The sequence below is a fragment of the Astatotilapia calliptera genome, chromosome 1 (genome assembly GCF_900246225.1).
Source record: "Astatotilapia calliptera chromosome 1, fAstCal1.2, whole genome shotgun sequence".
NCBI classification, from domain to species: Eukaryota; Metazoa; Chordata; class Actinopteri; order Cichliformes; family Cichlidae; genus Astatotilapia; species Astatotilapia calliptera.
The window spans coordinates 39,494,189-39,511,494 of record NC_039302.1 but is presented as its reverse complement, the minus strand read 5'-3'; the positions used below and the strand labels follow the sequence as shown (position 1 = coordinate 39,511,494).

The 17,306-nt window shown below is 39.2% G+C and overlaps 1 protein-coding gene and 1 long non-coding RNA gene across 2 annotated transcripts; one reads left to right on the top strand and one right to left on the bottom strand.

Moving 5' to 3' along the window:
- Positions 1-3,635: 3,635 nt before the first annotated feature.
- LOC113027803 (photoreceptor-specific nuclear receptor-like) lies at positions 3,636-8,726 on the bottom strand. The gene is made up of 8 exons (XM_026177621.1): positions 8,325-8,726; positions 7,783-7,933; positions 7,043-7,146; positions 6,599-6,901; positions 5,779-5,957; positions 4,913-5,153; positions 4,464-4,569; positions 3,636-4,166 (listed from the first exon to the last, which is right to left on the bottom strand). The coding sequence occupies exons 1-8, from the start codon at positions 8,413-8,415 to the stop codon at positions 4,034-4,036; spliced, it is 1,308 nt and encodes a 435-aa protein (XP_026033406.1). The 5' UTR covers positions 8,416-8,726; the 3' UTR covers positions 3,636-4,033.
- A 5,793-nt stretch (positions 8,727-14,519) lies between these two features.
- Positions 14,520-15,516, top strand: LOC113026468 (uncharacterized). The gene is made up of 3 exons (XR_003272928.1): positions 14,520-14,598; positions 14,770-14,833; positions 15,223-15,516. It is a non-coding gene; the product is annotated as an uncharacterized LOC113026468 (long non-coding RNA).
- Positions 15,517-17,306: the final 1,790 nt, after the last annotated feature.

Here is a 17,306-nt window from a genome sequence, read left to right as displayed (position 1 = left end):
TCGCTCTTCAGCACAAATATGAATTCAGCCAGTCACATGGGAGAAACATCAAACTGAGCATCAAATTAGGTTGTCGTTTGGTTGTTGCCAGACAGACTGGTCCAGCTATTGCTGCTCATCTAATGAGACATCTCATGATCTTCACCTACGACTCTATGGGTTTGTCATTCAGATTAGGTAATGTTATTTTTGCACAGCAAATGGCACCAACCTGTTTGCCTCCCTCCGCTTGTTACTTAACAGACTAATCTTTTAAGATGAAAATCTCACTGAAACAGAGGCAACCTTTGTGTGAACGAGTGACAGAAAGGTGAAAATGAGAATGGGACACGTTACGTAAGGACCTCAACTTAAAGTTTTATGAAATAAAAATGAGACAGAAAGAAACCATGTGACGAGCATCCAGTGCCGCTGCAGAGGACGAACACTAACAACAGACCTTCACCTTCTCCAAACTGCAGCTGAAGCAGGACTTTATGATGATTTCCAGTGCTCATGCTGTGTATCTTAAAAGAAAATTTAATAGCACCATTTGAGTCAAAGCATATTTTGCTGGGAAATCTGGTGCCTGTGGGAGCTGAAAGTGTTTTAATCTGGACTGGTGAGTTTCTGTCATAAGGCTGCAGAGGGCCAGCTGATCTGATCCAAAGACTGGGACTGTAAGGGCCTGGCACTGGATCCAGATGGCTCAAATGCTGCTATTTCAACATAGAAAAATCACCACAGATGTGCTGGATGCTGTTCTTAACTTCTTAAACCCCAGACTTCAAGCTCAGTTTCAGCTTAGAATGAAAAATATTTGTGTTAAAATAAGAGTTTTCAGTTGCTTGCCTTTGTAAGCAACTGAAAACTCTTTCAATTCAGCTTGCAAGCATAAAAAAACAAGTTTGATGTCTCAATGAAATGCAGCAGGGGTCCACTTCCTTTCCTCTGCTGTGTCTCTTTGATAGTGGCAGTGTGTTTGAATCAAAAGGTAAAGAAATACTGACTGACGTTTCTTATCAAGCTGACATTTGGCTGAGGTACACCAACGCTCATTTAAACCACATAGAACTCATCATTTCAAACCTCATTTCAAGGTGGAATTTACTTCATTTTAATAATACTGTTATAAGGTCACTGTGTAGATGGAAATGTGAAGACACGTGGTACAGAGTGTAAAGATCCTACTACTTCTTGATGTAGTCAGGTGTCTGACTACAGTCTGGTCAAAATAATTTTTTTGTTTGTTTACCTTTTAAATATTGGATGTTAAAAGGGAGTTTTTCCTTCCCACTGTCGCCAAAGTGCTTGCTCATAGGGGGTCATATGATTGTTGGGTTTTTCTCTGTATCTATGAACCGCCTTGAGGCGACTTTTGTTGTGATTTGGCGCTATATAAATAAAATTGAATTGAATTGACAATCAGAGGCATAGAAATACATGGGAGTATACATATACTTATATATTCAAATGTGTATTTGTATTTTGAATTTAATGCTTTTCACAAAAAAGACAAAATACATTAAGCAGAAATAACATAATAGTGAGCAGTTACAGCATGATAACTGATGATAAGTTGTAACTGTTACTTTCTGTGACCCGTGTTTCAGTCATGTGTCCATGTTTGTTTTGTCTAAGTGTCAGGTTCCTGTGTTATTTTGAAGGTCCTCTTATCCTGTGTGCATTGTTTTCAGTTTAACTGCTTTTGTTTCCTCTTCCTTTATTGACTGTATACCAGCTGTATCTCAGTCCATCCTTCAGAGGCCGCATTTGAAGGCCGATTACGTCATAGCGACGCAACGTAATTCGAAGGCTGCTCCAGCCGACAAATGCGTCCTTCAATTTCCCGGATTTCAAGGATAGGTTGGGTGTATCCTTCCTGGCCCAACCTATCCCAGAATTCAAAGCACGGCCCAGCCAATTCCAGTTTCCAACAATGGTGGCAGCTACTTAGTTGTAAAATTACTCTTATTACTTTATTAATTAAATTATTATTCCTAAAATTTCCATAATAATATAAAAATACTTTTCAAATGCGGCAATGGCGAAGAAGTGCGGCTAACGAGTTTGAAATATTACTCTTTCTGGGTCACAAAATAAACTTTTAACATGTTTTCAAGCAAGAATGTAGGTGTGTAAACTGCAAATTTTTGCTCGATTTATCAAGACATCACATATTTGTAACACGTCTGTTACTCACCAGCTCGATAGCTGACCGGGTGGCCAAGGTGAGAACACCGGACTCCCGGCACATCGTTTTCAGACCCTGCGCGGTCTTTCACTACTCAGGTTAAACGTGTCACTTAGATAACTTAAAAATGTTATTGTTTGGCTTTTTTCAGTGTTCTATTTGTTCCTGAGTAAATCGGTTTGGCTGAGATTAAAGTTATAGTTTTCATACAGCTGAATAAACATCAAACAGAAAACTGATTAAACAGAAAACTGATTAAACAGTGTGAGATGGTAGCGAATTTACTCCAATGTCCTGTTATATTTTAGATAGCAAGGAGCAGACGGCTCATTTTATTAAACTCCACCGAGACAGCTGGCGAGGCAAATCTGAAGGCTAGACCATCCCACTTCACAGCCTCGCTTCCGGCCTTCTCGGTCTTCGGAGGATCTGGCACATGTAGACCGCGAAGGCCGGGTCCTCCGAAGACTGCAGCCCCTGAAGTGAGACACAGCTATTGTCTCGGTGTCCCTTTGCCCTTTGTTGTGTTGTCCCTCATTCCCGCTTGCTGAGTGTCCTCATGTTCCAAGTGTCTCCTGTAGTTTCCTAGTTAGCAAATTCCTAGTCTCTCCCTAGTTAAGTTCTTTTCTATTTTTGATCCTTGTGAGTCCAGCACAAAAAGCTGTATCTTGAGCTCAGTGGCGATTCTGATTCCTGCACATTGGCTCCTAATCTTGTCAGTAACACAGCAATATATACCTGTCAAAAAGCTGCAAAAGAATTCAGAAGCATTTCTGTCCCGTATTTACAGACAGTTTGGACTGACCGAAATCTGTCAGTCCAAACTGTCAGTGTGTGTTCTGCAACATTCACACTAAAAATTGAGTGAAAATGGTTCATCTGGAGTAAAAAAAAGTGAAAAAGTAAAAAGGTTTTTTGCTTCTACCAGCAGTGTTAAAGATGTCTCACCAATGTTTTTTGGTTTTGGTTTTTTCGTTGGTTGTCACTGAGAAAGTGGGTGGAAAGGTGCCACATACATGATGCTGTCATTCCAACACGCCAAAATAATGAAGTTTCACTTAAGGCTGAATGACAATGTTTTCAAATGACTCCACAGCTGTATTTAAGAGAAGCAATAAGAAAATTGATACAGTTAATGCTTAACACAAAGACATAAAGTGAAATGTCACTCTCCACGTCTGTGGAAAGCAGTAATGCTGATACGCCAGTATAAGCATTAGTCTTACTCACACTTTGCTTAATTTTCATAATTCTAATTTAAATAGGAGGTACAGATTAAAGGGGCTCAACTTACATCTTAGTCATCTTTTTTATTATATTTATTGTGTGTGAGAGTGTGTTGAAGAATCTGTGTATTAACCAGACAGAAGAGGGCACTGTTTCATGGGTTCGGTGCAAGCTCTTAGTAACATAGCAAGTATACTGAAAACATTCCTGCTCCATAGAATTAAAGCAACAGGTATATTTTAGATTTTTTCTTCTTTGTTTTTACTTTTTCAAGGCGTAACAACATAAATACAACAGTCACATTAACATCAGCAGGGCCACACACACGTTACCAAACAAATTACACTATTACCAAACAAAGTATTTTTATTGAAACAAACAACAACAACAAAACTAGTATGACCATAACTTCAAATCAGAGACTCTTGATATAATACAAAGAAAACGCATTATGACAAAAACTGAACTGCATTTTCTTCTTTGTCAAATTAACTGATGTGGAGGTGACAAAAGAAGACAACAAACAACAGCATGCAGAATCTCTTGTATATATACAAAACAAATATCTGTCAGTCATCATCCCATCCAAAACAGGACATTACTGATGACTGCATGGGTTTCTCTGTGATTCTTTTAGTTTTTGAACATGTCACACAGCAATTTCTCCATGGGAGTGTTTCCAATGGTTCTGTGGAAGAACAGCAGCTCTATCCGCTCAGAATTCACAAAGCGCAGAGAGGGAAGGAGAAGAAGCAGCTTTCCGAACCTAAACACAAAGATCATAATAAAATTAAGGCCATGTCAAATAATTTAAAGCAAAAGCCTTTCACATTGTAGAATCAGTTACATAGGGAAATCAGTTTTTTATATAAAACCTCAAATTAAGGATGCTTGTCATGAAACAGAATGAAGGAATGAAGGTTACTTTCAAATCCAGAAATCAACTTTTAAACATAATAAAGAACAAAAATTCTGTGTTTTGTTATAAACACACTGGAGTTTTGTTTTGTGTTTTGTCATTTTGTTCCATTGAATTGGTGACCTTTATCAGGTAGGTTGTTACCTGGCTGGTTGGCTAGGGTAGTGTGACCGTATGTGTTGTCCCAGCATGACTTGCGACTGATCCTGCAGGTTCTCCACTTGTTCTGGATCTTTCAAACCTCGAGTCTCTGTGAAGCAGAAGAAATACTTTATGGAATCTTTGCTTTCTAGGGAAAACTGTTCCTGACAAAAATTGTATAACATTCCATGTAATAAAAAAAAAAGACTCTATAATTTTGATGTACCATACTGATGGGCATCATAATTATAAAGTGATGATATGATTACTAAATGACATGTATGGTAATATAGTGATCTTAATTAAATAAAACACACTGAGGGAAATTTTAGCCTCTGCGTGGTGCTTATCTCTTGAAAACAATGACAGTGGACATAGCTACGTACTGTGATCATGTTAAAGGTAATCTGCCAGATTGTAGACAATCAACTGAATAGTGTTTTGTTCCTCACCTGGCTTGAAGAGCACAATGGCCTTCAGGCAGGCGAACTCGGTAGGATCAACAGCGAGGGCCTTGAAGCGGCTGAAGACCTCCTGTAGGAGGCGCAGGTCCAGGCTAGTGTAGCTGGTTTTTCCCTGCATGCCAGGGCAGAGGTCTGGCAAAGACAGCAGTGGGCAGCTGTCTAGTGGCAAAGACCACTGGATGGCGCAGAGGAGGAAGAGTTCACTCCATGCTTCCTCCAACAGGATGACCTGGTGAAGAAGAAAAACCAGAAACTGAATATGCACCCCTGTACTCAGCTTCACCTTCGACCCAAAGAAATCACAAAGAAAAACTATAGATGCTCATTCCTGACATTCCCTTTTATTGCAGAGCCAATCACATTGTAATGTTGTCAAACAGGAATGGGACCACTAATTCAGTGTTCACTTACTTATTTATAGTCAGACAGTATTTGTGGTACTATTAACTGTCATATTGTCATTTCATAATGCTGAATGTGCTTTGTGGTCATTGTGGCCATGTCATGAATGTCATGAACATGAAGTTACATCAACATATGTAATCCTGTAAGCACATAATGACATCGGTATTTGGAATTTACAGATAAAAATAAGAATTTCTGTCTTTTTCTGTCATTGTCGCATATAAAGATAAATCATGATTCAATATATTTTTAGATATAAAAGAGACATCTGCATTTTATATTTTTTATATCTGTAACTTTAATTTGTCTTTTATCATTATACTTTTTTTTCTAACAAGAATAGAGGTCAATTTTAACCTATTAAAAATAGTTCCAAAGCAAAGTGAAAAAGTTTATAGAGACTATCTTAAAAAACAAACAAACAAAAAAAACCCTCACTTTCAGCTTACCTGGTCTCTGAAGGGCAGGTTGGAGAAAACGGGCAGGTTCTTGGCCCATTTCACGGACATGAAGAGAAGCCTTGCTGAGGTCTCGTATACATTTTCAGAACCAGACGGGTACAAAGCCATGTGGTACTCTGAAGACGCCTGCTCTGGTTCATTGCTGGTCACATCTATGTTTTCATCAACTGAAACAGAAAAGATGAGCTCAGAATCAAGAGTGCAGAGGAAACAAAACCAACTTGTTGCATAGACAGATGAAACTAAACTTCAGGTAGTTGTGATGTGCTTCAGTTCAGGTTAGATTAGACTTTATTACTATGTAATAAAGTCATAAAATTTGAGCTCCAGCTGAAAGTCAGCAGATGCCCATATGGACAAAAAAAAGTCTCTCTAAGACTAAAGAACATGTCATCATAGTTTCACATGTTAGCATTTTGTACATGCTACTACTCACCTGATGTTTGCTAAATAGTAACTTTAAAATATTAAATTGAATTAGAAGAATATTTAAGCAGAGTTGCAAATTTGGTTAGCTAGTAAAGATTTTTGATCACTCTAGAATGGGATTGATCATCATGGTGATCTCATCATGCTCCGGTAAGTGGAGATGTAACCATGACAGATTTGAAATCAACCCCACCTTCTTCACTGCCCACCTGATAACACCCTCTTATGCTCTGCTTTTTGTACTGAACCCCACTCATTTGCGTTTTACCCAAGAATATGTGTTTTCTAACCATCATTTCCCCTGCAAGTCCTAATGTGAAGGAGAAAGCTTCACCTTAAATTTACAGCAAAAACCTTTCATTTGACAACTGTTGCTCACCATCCTCAGGCTCCAACTTGGCACAGGTCTCAGCTGTCATGAGGCTTGCCATAAAGCGGTGGTTGTTCTGGGGACTGATGCAGCGCTGGGTTGCAACAGAGGAAGTGATGGACATGGAGGAGGTGATGTGGGGCCACGTGATGACAGACCCATTGGAGGATGATGAAGAAGATGAGGAAGAGGAGGAGGAAGAAGAGGAGGTGGGTTCCCGTGTGGTGGCCAGGTGCTCCTTCTCCGGGTCCACATCGATGGAGTCCAGGCGGACCTGAGCTGTGCTGCGGGGCTGCCGCTCGTTCTGAACCGCTGCAGGGGGGAGACAGAAAGGCACAACCTGTTATCTAAGGTGATAATACAGGAATGATTTTAACCGCTCACAGGTTCATGTTTGAGTTCCACTGGACACCAATCAGTTTAATGAAGCTCATGAATGCTAAAACGACTCACCGTCCTTATTCATGCCCGCCTGCAGGCACTTTTTCAGCCGACATGCCTGGCACTGGTTACGATGAGCCTTGTCCACTGGACACATGCCTGTACCGGCCTGGCACCTGTTAACCAACAGTCACGCATTTTAAAGGGAGAGTCGACTCAAAATGACAAAATAACATTCACTTATTTTCTTTTGGCTTACAGAATATTGAAAGCAGTAAGAACATATTAATTACTAAAGATCAGCTATTAGAATGTATATGGAAAATGTCCGAATTCTGAGTAAACCAGTGTGGCTAAGTCCTTAATTTTAACCTGCCATTCATCAAAAGAAAAATATCAAAAGTGAAAAGAAAAGTTTTGGGTTCTACTTTTAATCACAGATGGAATTAAAGGGGATTTTAATATATATTTATTAAAGCTATTTGTGTTTTACTTACTTTTACTTCTCTTAGTTACTTTCTGTCAATATTATTATTATTATTATTATTATTATATTTGAGTGCAAAAAGTGCATTTTTTTTCATTCACACTGACTTGTGCTGCTACAATTTTTTTAAAATCTGAAAGGCATTTACTTATACAGTAATAGGAAACACTTTAATTTACAATAATAGTTGGCAAAATATGGGGTTTGTAGAGGCTAAAACCAGAGTTTATATTCCTTTCACCTTGAATATTGACTATTTTAAATAGATGAGGAAACGTCACACGATGAAGCTGGAATAACTGTCTACAGCTGAGTTTCCTCTTGCCTGTAAATGAGTCTCCTCCTCACACTGCGCTTGAAGAAGCCGCTGCAGCCGTTGCAGGCGTAGATGCCGTAGTGTTTCCCGCTGCTGGTGTCTCCACACACTTTGCAGACCAGAGCTGGGCTCAGAGCTTTGCCCGGTGCAGGACTCTTGGCTGTGAGTCAAAAACAGTCACAGAGTAGGTCGGTTATTGCCACTCATTAGGGCTGGTATTGTTTCATACATGTGCCTGCCATCTGTACAGTCAGCTCTGTCTGCTGGTAGCAGGACAGTCTGTCTAAACACTCACAAAAATTGAATAAAATCCTTAACTATAATTTTAAAAAAGCATTGCTTGCTCATAATTATGTGTTTTTATGAGAGTTTTTAATGTTTTTGTGTTGGATTTCATTCATAACCCGATGCATGTTGAGTAAAGAATTTCAGGTGTTTCAAACTTTCATATTGTTTAAGTGCTAACTTTTCCTCCCTGTTACCGAGCCAAGTCAGTGTTACACTCTTCAGACTCCATTGGCAACTTGTTGTCGTTGGTGTGGAGCTCTTACCTCCCCTGCTGTCATCAGTCCCACCGCTGCCAGATGACTCTGTGGGGGAAGAGGATGGCATCATGGGTATCTTTGTAAGGTGATCCTCCATTATTTTTCTCTCAAAATATCTCCTCTAGTGATTGACGAAGGCAGATAAGAAAAAGTTTTGGTCCTCTTCTGCTCAGTTGCTTCAAATAAAAATACGTAGGGCCGCAGGGCCTCCGGTGGTCCCCGGTGGACAGATGGCAGGGTGAGCCCGTGCTGTGTGTTGCAACCTCTGCTGTGGTTGTTCAGATGAGCTGGGGTCCTGTCATGAGCTCCAGCTGACACTTGTTGCACGTGAACAGGTTGTGTGTGGGTGTGTGTTCCCTCCGATGTCTGTCACTGTCTGTGGGCTCACCTCAGCAGCAGGTCCTCAAAAGGGAACCCGGGGGGTGGTGGAGGGGGTAGGATTAGTCCCAAGCGCTGTGTAAGCAGCATGCTTATTTGTCATCCTCTTAATCTTTACTGTTCATCTACTGATCAATCAGTCACATTGCCAGCACAATGGTGCTGCTCAGACATGGATCGTCATGAAGTCTGCAAACAAACAAACAAACAAACAAACAAGCAAACAAACAAAAAAGAATCAGCAATGACAACAAAATCTCCAGCTCTGTGCTAGAAGTCTTGTAACTGTAGACCAGTCCCCATCCAGGCACTCCTCCTTGTGTCTCCTCTGTCTACATCAGTCAACACTCCTCTTCAGTATCTGCATTTAAACGGACAATTACATGAGGCACACATTATTATATTTACCAGCATCTTCAATTTGTATTTCCCCTCCTTTTCTTTTCTTTTCTTTTTTTTTTTTTGCCTCCTGAATTCCAGACCCATTTCCCCTTGCTGTATATTTGATCTGTGTGATTGCCTCCTATTCATAAAGACTCCCAGTGTTTGCAGAGGAGCTGCCTATTAACTCCCATTTCTACCCCTTTTTTTGTCAAACTGGAGATCATCCACTTCCTCAGGTTGCCAGGAGAGAAAGGTCACAGAGAGAATGATGGAGTTTTGGGGGGGCTGATGTGATGGTCAGCACTAATTTGGCTCATTCATGAGGTTTTCCCATTTATTATTGAGAAGCTAGAATTATCATACATGTGGCATTTACATAAGCGGCAGTTTATTAGCCGGAGCAGGTATGAGATTGGATCTGGTGAGGAGGTGAGGAGAAGCATGCAAAACTGAGGTAGGAAATATGAAACAAGCAACTTTCTTGTCATATTTAAATAAGACTGGGTTCTTGTTTTACCAAAATACCAGTAAGTTTATGGCTAAGAGAAAAGCTTTCTACATTATTTTATGATTAAGGTGCGAAAGGACTCAAAACCAAGAAAAGCAAACTATAAAATATTCTTTGCTAACATGATTTTTACATCAAACTAGAGATAAGAGATGGAAGGTTGCTGGAAAGTTTCAAATGTAAAATTCAGAACAGGTGTCAAACAATACTTCTATCTGTTAGTGCCATCATCATCGTCATCCCTTGACGCTTCAATGCCCTCGTGCCTCCCCGCTCATTTTCATCATTTGTCTCTTTGAACAGTTGAGCGGTTCAAGTGAAAGATGCAAATCTGGAGGGGACACAAGCTGCTGGGTCTCTGACATCTGCGCAGTGGCATCTGTACTCATTCACTGTTTGTTTGCTTTTTGTTCTGCGCTTGTAACGTGTGTGAATAACTGCGCTAACGACTGCTCTTAGATTGGACGTATGAACGCTTTAATTAATTTTGTTTTACACCATCTGACATAATCGCTTTAGAAAACAGCATCCTGCATATGCCAGCAAAATTCACAGTGTTCATTCGTGGTCTGTTTTGGCAGAATGATAAATCTAAGTCCAATGTTTGTTTGCATTTCAGCTCTGGTGTCTTAAGCTCCAATATATTACACACTCTTAACTAGCTAATAGCCAACTGTCTGCTTTTTATTACAGAGAAAATCACGTATGGTGTGTTTTTTGAGCTCTCTGACAAAAGGCTTCTTACTGGGACTGAGCTGAATAGAAAATAACTGCTAAAATAGACACACAGAAACACTCTGGAGATCTATGGATTCGCTTTCTGAGGACTTAAACAGGGTCATGGATGACACTAAGGATCCTTTTCTTGAGTTTGTTTCTGTAAGTTTGTGCAATTTAACAACCTAACAATGCATTTAAATTTTTCAATAAACAAGTTAACACATATTTCAGATGAATTAATAAATATGCATTCAGTGGGGTGTGTTGAAGAATTTTACACATGACCTCTGTATTTCTGAAAACTTGCCATTAGCTATATTTTATTTAACTAAAAACAAGCTATGAAAACAATTTTTAAATAAATGTTATCACAAAGCACACTGTAAAATGTAATATTGTGTTTAATTCAAAATATGAAATAGGCTGAACTCATTTTTTATCAATTTGTTATTAGAACTCGATTTAAATAAGTTACCAGTACTTTATATGCAAAATGCTGATAAACTCAATTTATTTGAGTTGTCTTAACTTAGAAAAACTAAGTAAGCTGGAAGTTTTGCTTCTCAGGGCGGAAGGATGAAAGATGTGTTTTGAAAATGCCACGTGACTACCGTCCTCCTCCCTCTCGGATCAGTCCGCATGTTCATGGCGCCAGCATTTGTTATGGAATATGTTGAGCAAACTAGTGATGTGCGGATCGATCCTACATGTGGCAAAAAAAGTGAGGTGTTGTGGCCATAATTGCCAACCTTGAGACCTCAGAATTAGGGAGACATTCAAAAGGGCTGTTTGGGGGGGGGATAAATACATTTTACAGTGTTTATTTATCGGATAAAATACGCGAAATGTCACCGTTATTATTGGCTGGTTCCACCTGAGGACCCGGCCCGACCGCGGTCTAAAGAAAGCCGGGTAGTACATCACGAGCTCCCTCGGTGGAGTGAGACTCTGCCGTCTGCTCCTTGCTATCTAAAATATAACCGGGCGCTGGCGTAAACTCTCTACCGTCTCACACTTTGTTTAATTAGTTTTCTGTTTGACGTTTATTCAGCTGTGTGAAAACCCCGGAGGAACCCTCCCGAGGGATTAATAAAGTTACATTTAATTTAATCTAATCTAATAACTTTAATCTCAGCCAAACCAATTTACTCAAGAACAAATAAAACACTGAAAAAGCCTAACAATAACATTTTTAAGTTAGCAAAGTGACTTATATATCATGTTTAACGCGAGCAGTGAAAGACCGCGGGGGTTTGAAAACGATGTGTCGGTCGGCTCAGATGTTTGAAGTTTACACAGCTACATTCTCACCTGAAAATATGTTAAAAGTTCTTTTGCGACCCAGAAAGACAAATAAGAGTAATATTAAAACTAAGTAGCTGCCGTCATTGTTGGAAACTGGAATTGGCTGGGCCGCGCTATGAATTCTGCGATATGGTTTTTCAATTTTGTTGTCCGGGTGGAAAATTGGGAGAAATCCTGCCATGCGATTACATTTGTTCCTGACCACCGAGAACACTCACGTTAACTTTTATCGAGTGGAAAAAAAGTTAGCTTGTTTATATTATGCTAACATAGCTGTGTCGCTAGCGGTCACGTAGCACATCATTATATACCAGCTAGCCCAACTTCAGTAACCCTACAAACGTCACTGCTGTTTAGTTTTCTGTCTTCATTTATGCTGGAAGTGATAACAGAGCTGTACGTTTTAATTTGTTTCCAAAACCCCGCAGTCAGGACATGCTATATTGTATTTAGATAGAAGCTAGCGAGCTAACTCCCTGCTAACTTCTAATTACGTTAAATGTCATAAATTCCGTTTTCATGGATGCCTGGATGTTAAACTCAATTGTTACACCTGGTAGAGCAGAACGCTGATCATTTTATTAAAGATGAAAGACTTTAGACAGACAACTCTCAGTAATGCCATAGTGATCGTTTGATATATGGACCTGCAGCGGAGTTTAGACCCAGACACGGCTAGTGACGTCAGACTGAACAATCGGATACTTGTGGAGCCGCAAGTTTGCCTCTCTTTCGTCCACTTTTGTCTTTACGCAACGTTACTCGGCCTCGCCCCTCCTCCCCCATCGCTTCACCTGCAGGAAGCGACAAGATGGACACGGCAAATCTCCGTTAACGAGTTACTGCACATCGCCGTGCGTGGGGCTGGACGCCGTCAACGTGTTAGCTAGCTAACCACGCTAACGAGCTAACCACGCTAACGCCATGCAGCCCAGAGGCGCTGCACAGCCTAAAATCCTTGCATTTTCTCAAAAGTTGACAGCGCGCCTTATGTATGAATTCTGTTTGTGCTTGATGGCCGCGAACCGATTTTATGTGGTACACAGCGCTCAGCAATCAAAAGTCAAAAATGTTTTAGTACAACTTTGGTAAGCTATGGTGCTGCACCGCTTGATGGATTGTCAGAGCATTACGGCTACCGAGGAGCCTTTGCGGAGTGATACGTACTGTGCTTCAACGTAATATTACCCTACTGTGTATAAGGACTATAAATGGCACCTGTTAAGAGACGTGGTTACAAGAGGATTTCAAACTCAATGCTGTCAGTCACACAGTAGAAGTTGGGAACTGAACAGCTGTGAAATCTGTCTTGGTTACTATGCTCAGCGTCTTTTAGTTTACATTTTGACTGCACAATTGTGAGCTTTTTGTTATGCACAAAAACAACATTGTTTTCTTTTATTTATGGAGCATTATTATTTAATAAATGCTCATAATTTATTTTTGAGTAAATCTTATGTACATCTATGCTCTATGTTAATAAAAGTGCCTGTGTGACATCTGGGACACAGCTTTGACTAAGAACTCTCTTTTTGTTCTTACTTTATGGCTTTTAAAAAAAATATCGAGATATATATCTTATATCGCCGTCCAGGTAAAAAATATCGAGATATGAATTTTGGGTCATATCGCCCAGCCCTATGATGAACTCTGCATTATTAAGTGATAAGAACAAATAATCTGATGTTCTGTAATCATTATGACACTATAATTTGAGATACAATAAATAAAATAAGTTTTTGTACAAAGTATCGGTGTCGGATCAGTATCGTCGATACCACCCTGAATAGTACTTGGTATCGGATCGGAAAGGAAATCAGTGGTATCGCACATCACTAGACCAAACCTGGAAAAGCGTCAGCTCAAGAGATTATTGTCATTGCTGTGGATCTTTACCTGATACACTGACTTGGTGAGTAAATGTTTACTCTTATTCAAACTGATTTTGTGGCTTCTCTTAGTTTAGCACCAGGTTTACAATCTTGCTAGCTAGTTAGTGTTAGCCTAGCGTTGCTGCTGCCGCTGGGCTCATGTTACTTAAAAATTAACACCACAGCCTTAAAAACCTTACATAAAACTATGTCGGTGAAATTTTCTGTTGATTGTTTGAAATAAAAAAGTGAGTTAAGAGCCCAGACAAAATTCTTCGGGAGGTGCAGCCTTTAGGGGTGGGGTGTGGGGGGTATTTTCAATCCATAGCCCTAACTAACTAACTAACTAACTAACTAACTAACTAACTAACTAACTAACTAACTAATTATATATATCATGTTTAACCTGAGTAGCAAAAGACCGCAGGGGGTTTGAAAACAATAAGCCAGGAGTTAGTTGTGCTCGCAGACTGTTATCAAGCCTTGACCTCCCGGTCAGCTATCGCGCTGGTGGATAACAGAGCTCTCCGAAAACGTGGAAGTACTTTTGCAAATATGTGATATTTTGATAAATTAAGTAGATATTTGAGCATTACACAGCTACATTCTCGGCTAAAAATATCTTAAAAGGTTATATTGTGACCCAGAAAGGGTAGTCTGGGGAAAAGGAGGATCGCATTTGTCGGAGCCTGTGCATACTTGTAAGCGTGGCAATGGCGGAGGAGCGTGGCTAAAAAACGTATTACTTTTTCTGGGTCACAAAATAAACTTTTAAGATATTTTCAGGCTCGAATGTAGCTGTGTAAAGTTCAAATATCTTCTCGAGTTATCAAGACATCACATATTTGCAAAAATGCGCCGAAGTTTTCAGAGACGTCCATTTTTTTCATGCTTTGTGGCAGCTTTTGAACATCTGTGACATCTATTAATGTCAAATCTAGCCTTTATTTAACAACATAAGCAAACTCTATGTAACAATGATTGCACAGCCATTAAGGATCAAATCAGTTTCTGAAAAATGTTCTGTTTTTTTTCTCCCTCTGCTTGCTTCTTACTGTCTTTGAGGCTCGGGACCAGCACTCCTGTTGTTGGACAGAAAGACATCAACTCAGTGGTAAGTATTTTGGTTTTCCAATATATTAGCAACTGTCAGTGACATTTATATTAATCAGGCTGAACTTTCATCATACTTTAGATCAGCCTGTTTTACTTATTGGTTTTTTTTTTGTGCTTTGGTTTGAGGAAGTTGTTTCTTTACTGATCTTTTCCTGTCTTCTGTTATTAGACTTGAGATATGACTGCACTATGCTGTTGCTGGTGACTCCAGTTAATTCTACAAGACATGCTGTGTAAGTAAACAAACAACAACAGTCTGCATTTCTTGAAAGATCACATCCCCCAAACTTAGTTTAGAGGGTCTACACTGTATATAGTGAAGTCTGCAAGTTTTCTAACAACAAAATTTGTTTTGTGCCCAAATCATTTTGCACATCATTAGAATGAAAGTTATTGGCCATGTTTGCATAGCCCTTTTTAAAATGATGCTTTCATGACATTATTGTATGTTGGGTGGTGGTCACGGCTATCCAGACTGACAATTGGGACATTGTTACCTCTTTGATTGGGAGGAAGCTTGAGATTGTCTAAATTGGAGTCTGTTCTATACCAAATGGAGAAAAAAATGTTTTAAGAAAGCAATTAAGTTCATGTTCCAAAAAATATGATTGTTTGCTTGCAGGACACCAGGAGAGATGAGTCCTCGGTCACAGATGGTGTGGTCAGTGAAGATGGTCGCCTGCCGGTTCAAGCTCATTGCATCTCCAACCCACATCCACTGCCACTGTATTTAAGGGAAGTTAAAGACTTTCTTCTGCACCTACATTTGGATCACCTCGATCCATGATAGTCATTCAGGCAGTAATGCCTGGACTGGAAACAAGCCATCCTTAAAACATTACAACATTCCAGCTCCTGTGTTGGAATGAAAAACAAATGTGTTGTTTAAATCAGAGATTGCACTTGTGACAGAACAATAAATATTTTATTTTGATTATATAAGTAAGTACAAAACAAACTTGTGGTAGACCTAAACTTATTATTCAGAATAATTACATCTGAGACTTAAGATTATAACATTATAACAGTGATGGCAATATTAATTGTTTGTTGTTCAGCAGAACAGTGTCCAGTATGTTGGCTGTTATACTTTGTTGTGTTTGAAAATAAAAGTTGGTCTGATTTTAACATCATGACAAAAAGTGTTGTTAATTATTTTTAATCATATTCAGGTTACCACAAATTGTTTTTTCATTTAGTTGAACTTGAAATGTTTGTCAGTAAGTAAACAATTAGCACTGTACAGTCAGAAATATCAAGTTATTCTTAATACTGCAGACTTGCAATGTATAAGTTGTCCTAACAGTCATCTTAAGTAAGCTTTACTTAGTTTTTTTGAGGCAATGAGTTTCCTTAATTTTTTTTTGAGTTCTGGGAACTAACAAGGCTTTACAGTGTACTCAAAATGAGTAAGTTGCCCTAACTTGGTCAACTTACGTAAACTTGATCCAATTTTCTTGAGTTCTGGGAACAAATGAGCTTGTACAGAGTACTCAAAATAAATAAGTTGTCCTAATTTAGTCATTTTTAGCTAAGCTTTACTCAATTTTTTTGAGGCAACGAGTTTCCTCAATTTTTTGGAGTTCTGGGAACTAATTAGATTTTACAGTGCACCTTACAAAATTTGCAACCTTACAATTCATTTACATCTCCCTAAATGAAAGGTAAGTATAAAATGGGCTGTTCTTCTATAGTGTTCTCTGCTCAAAGTCTGAACATGAATACAAGTCCAATCTTCACAATCATTCAAGTACTCTTTCAGGTGCTCCACTGTGTTGATTAGCCAGTCTGACACTTTCTTGGTTAGCAGTAAATTTAATGAGATTCTTTAGTAAAACTTACACTGTGAGAGCAGTGAGAGTGAACTGTTGTGGGCTGAATAGCTAAATAATAACTCATTACAACGCTCAGCAAAAGTGATCGGATCAGTATCCTCACACTGTTTCTGTGTATTCATTGGATAAATGATTCTTTCATAAATTGTTGGTTGTATCTGTTTATTTTACGCTGTAAAAACTGTTTCACGTCTGTTAAACTCTGAGTAGAAAATTTGCTTAGAAAGCCAAATAAATGCTGATGTCAGCGGGTTTCAGCACTACAATAACAAGGCCTAACCATAATTGGAAAAACAAAGTGCCAAGCAGTTAAGTAGATTAGAGTTTGACCACATTTTGTCTGCCTGAGCACTGGCCACAATCACGAGAAGACTGGGGGTGCAGGGGGGGCACAATTAGCTCAAAAGATTAAAAGAGCAGTGAAGACACACTTCTTGAGGGCATCTTTAGCCATATGGTGGCTACTCTCTTCATCCTTAGCCAACACACTGTTGACCTTTGTAAGATTTACCATTTAATTAGTCTTCTGATGTCAGTGATCTGCTGCTTTTCCGCGTGGATTCCCCCAATTACACACTGATTAGTTATGTTGAGACGGACTCTGTAAATGTTAACAGCATCCACATCTGCCTGCCTTCATGCACAATAATGAAATGCCTGGAAACCTAAGTTTGAATTTTATGTCTGCTCTCTTCTTTCTATCCTGATCTTTTTGGTAAATTGGGGAAATGCTATGATGAATCAGTTACTGTGTTCCTTCCTCTTCAGCGAATTCTTAATTATTTAATGGTGTATTTAATTAATTCATTATGGCAGTCCTGGCGTTCCATAGTAGAAGGATGTACACATTGTATGTACAATAATGCACTAA

Bases quoted from the DNA above. Each gene is read 5' to 3' on its own strand.
- LOC113027803 (XM_026177621.1), bottom strand. From the start codon at position 8,415: ATGGAGGATCACCTTACAAAGATACCCATGATGCCATCCTCTTCCCCC. The intron at 7,934-8,324 runs GTAAGAGCTCCA...TTTGACTCACAG, and splicing joins GACTGATGACAGCAGGGGAG to CCAAGAGTCCTGCACCGGGC. The intron at 6,902-7,042 runs GTGAGTCGTTTT...TCCCCCCTGCAG, and splicing joins GGCGGGCATGAATAAGGACG to CGGTTCAGAACGAGCGGCAG.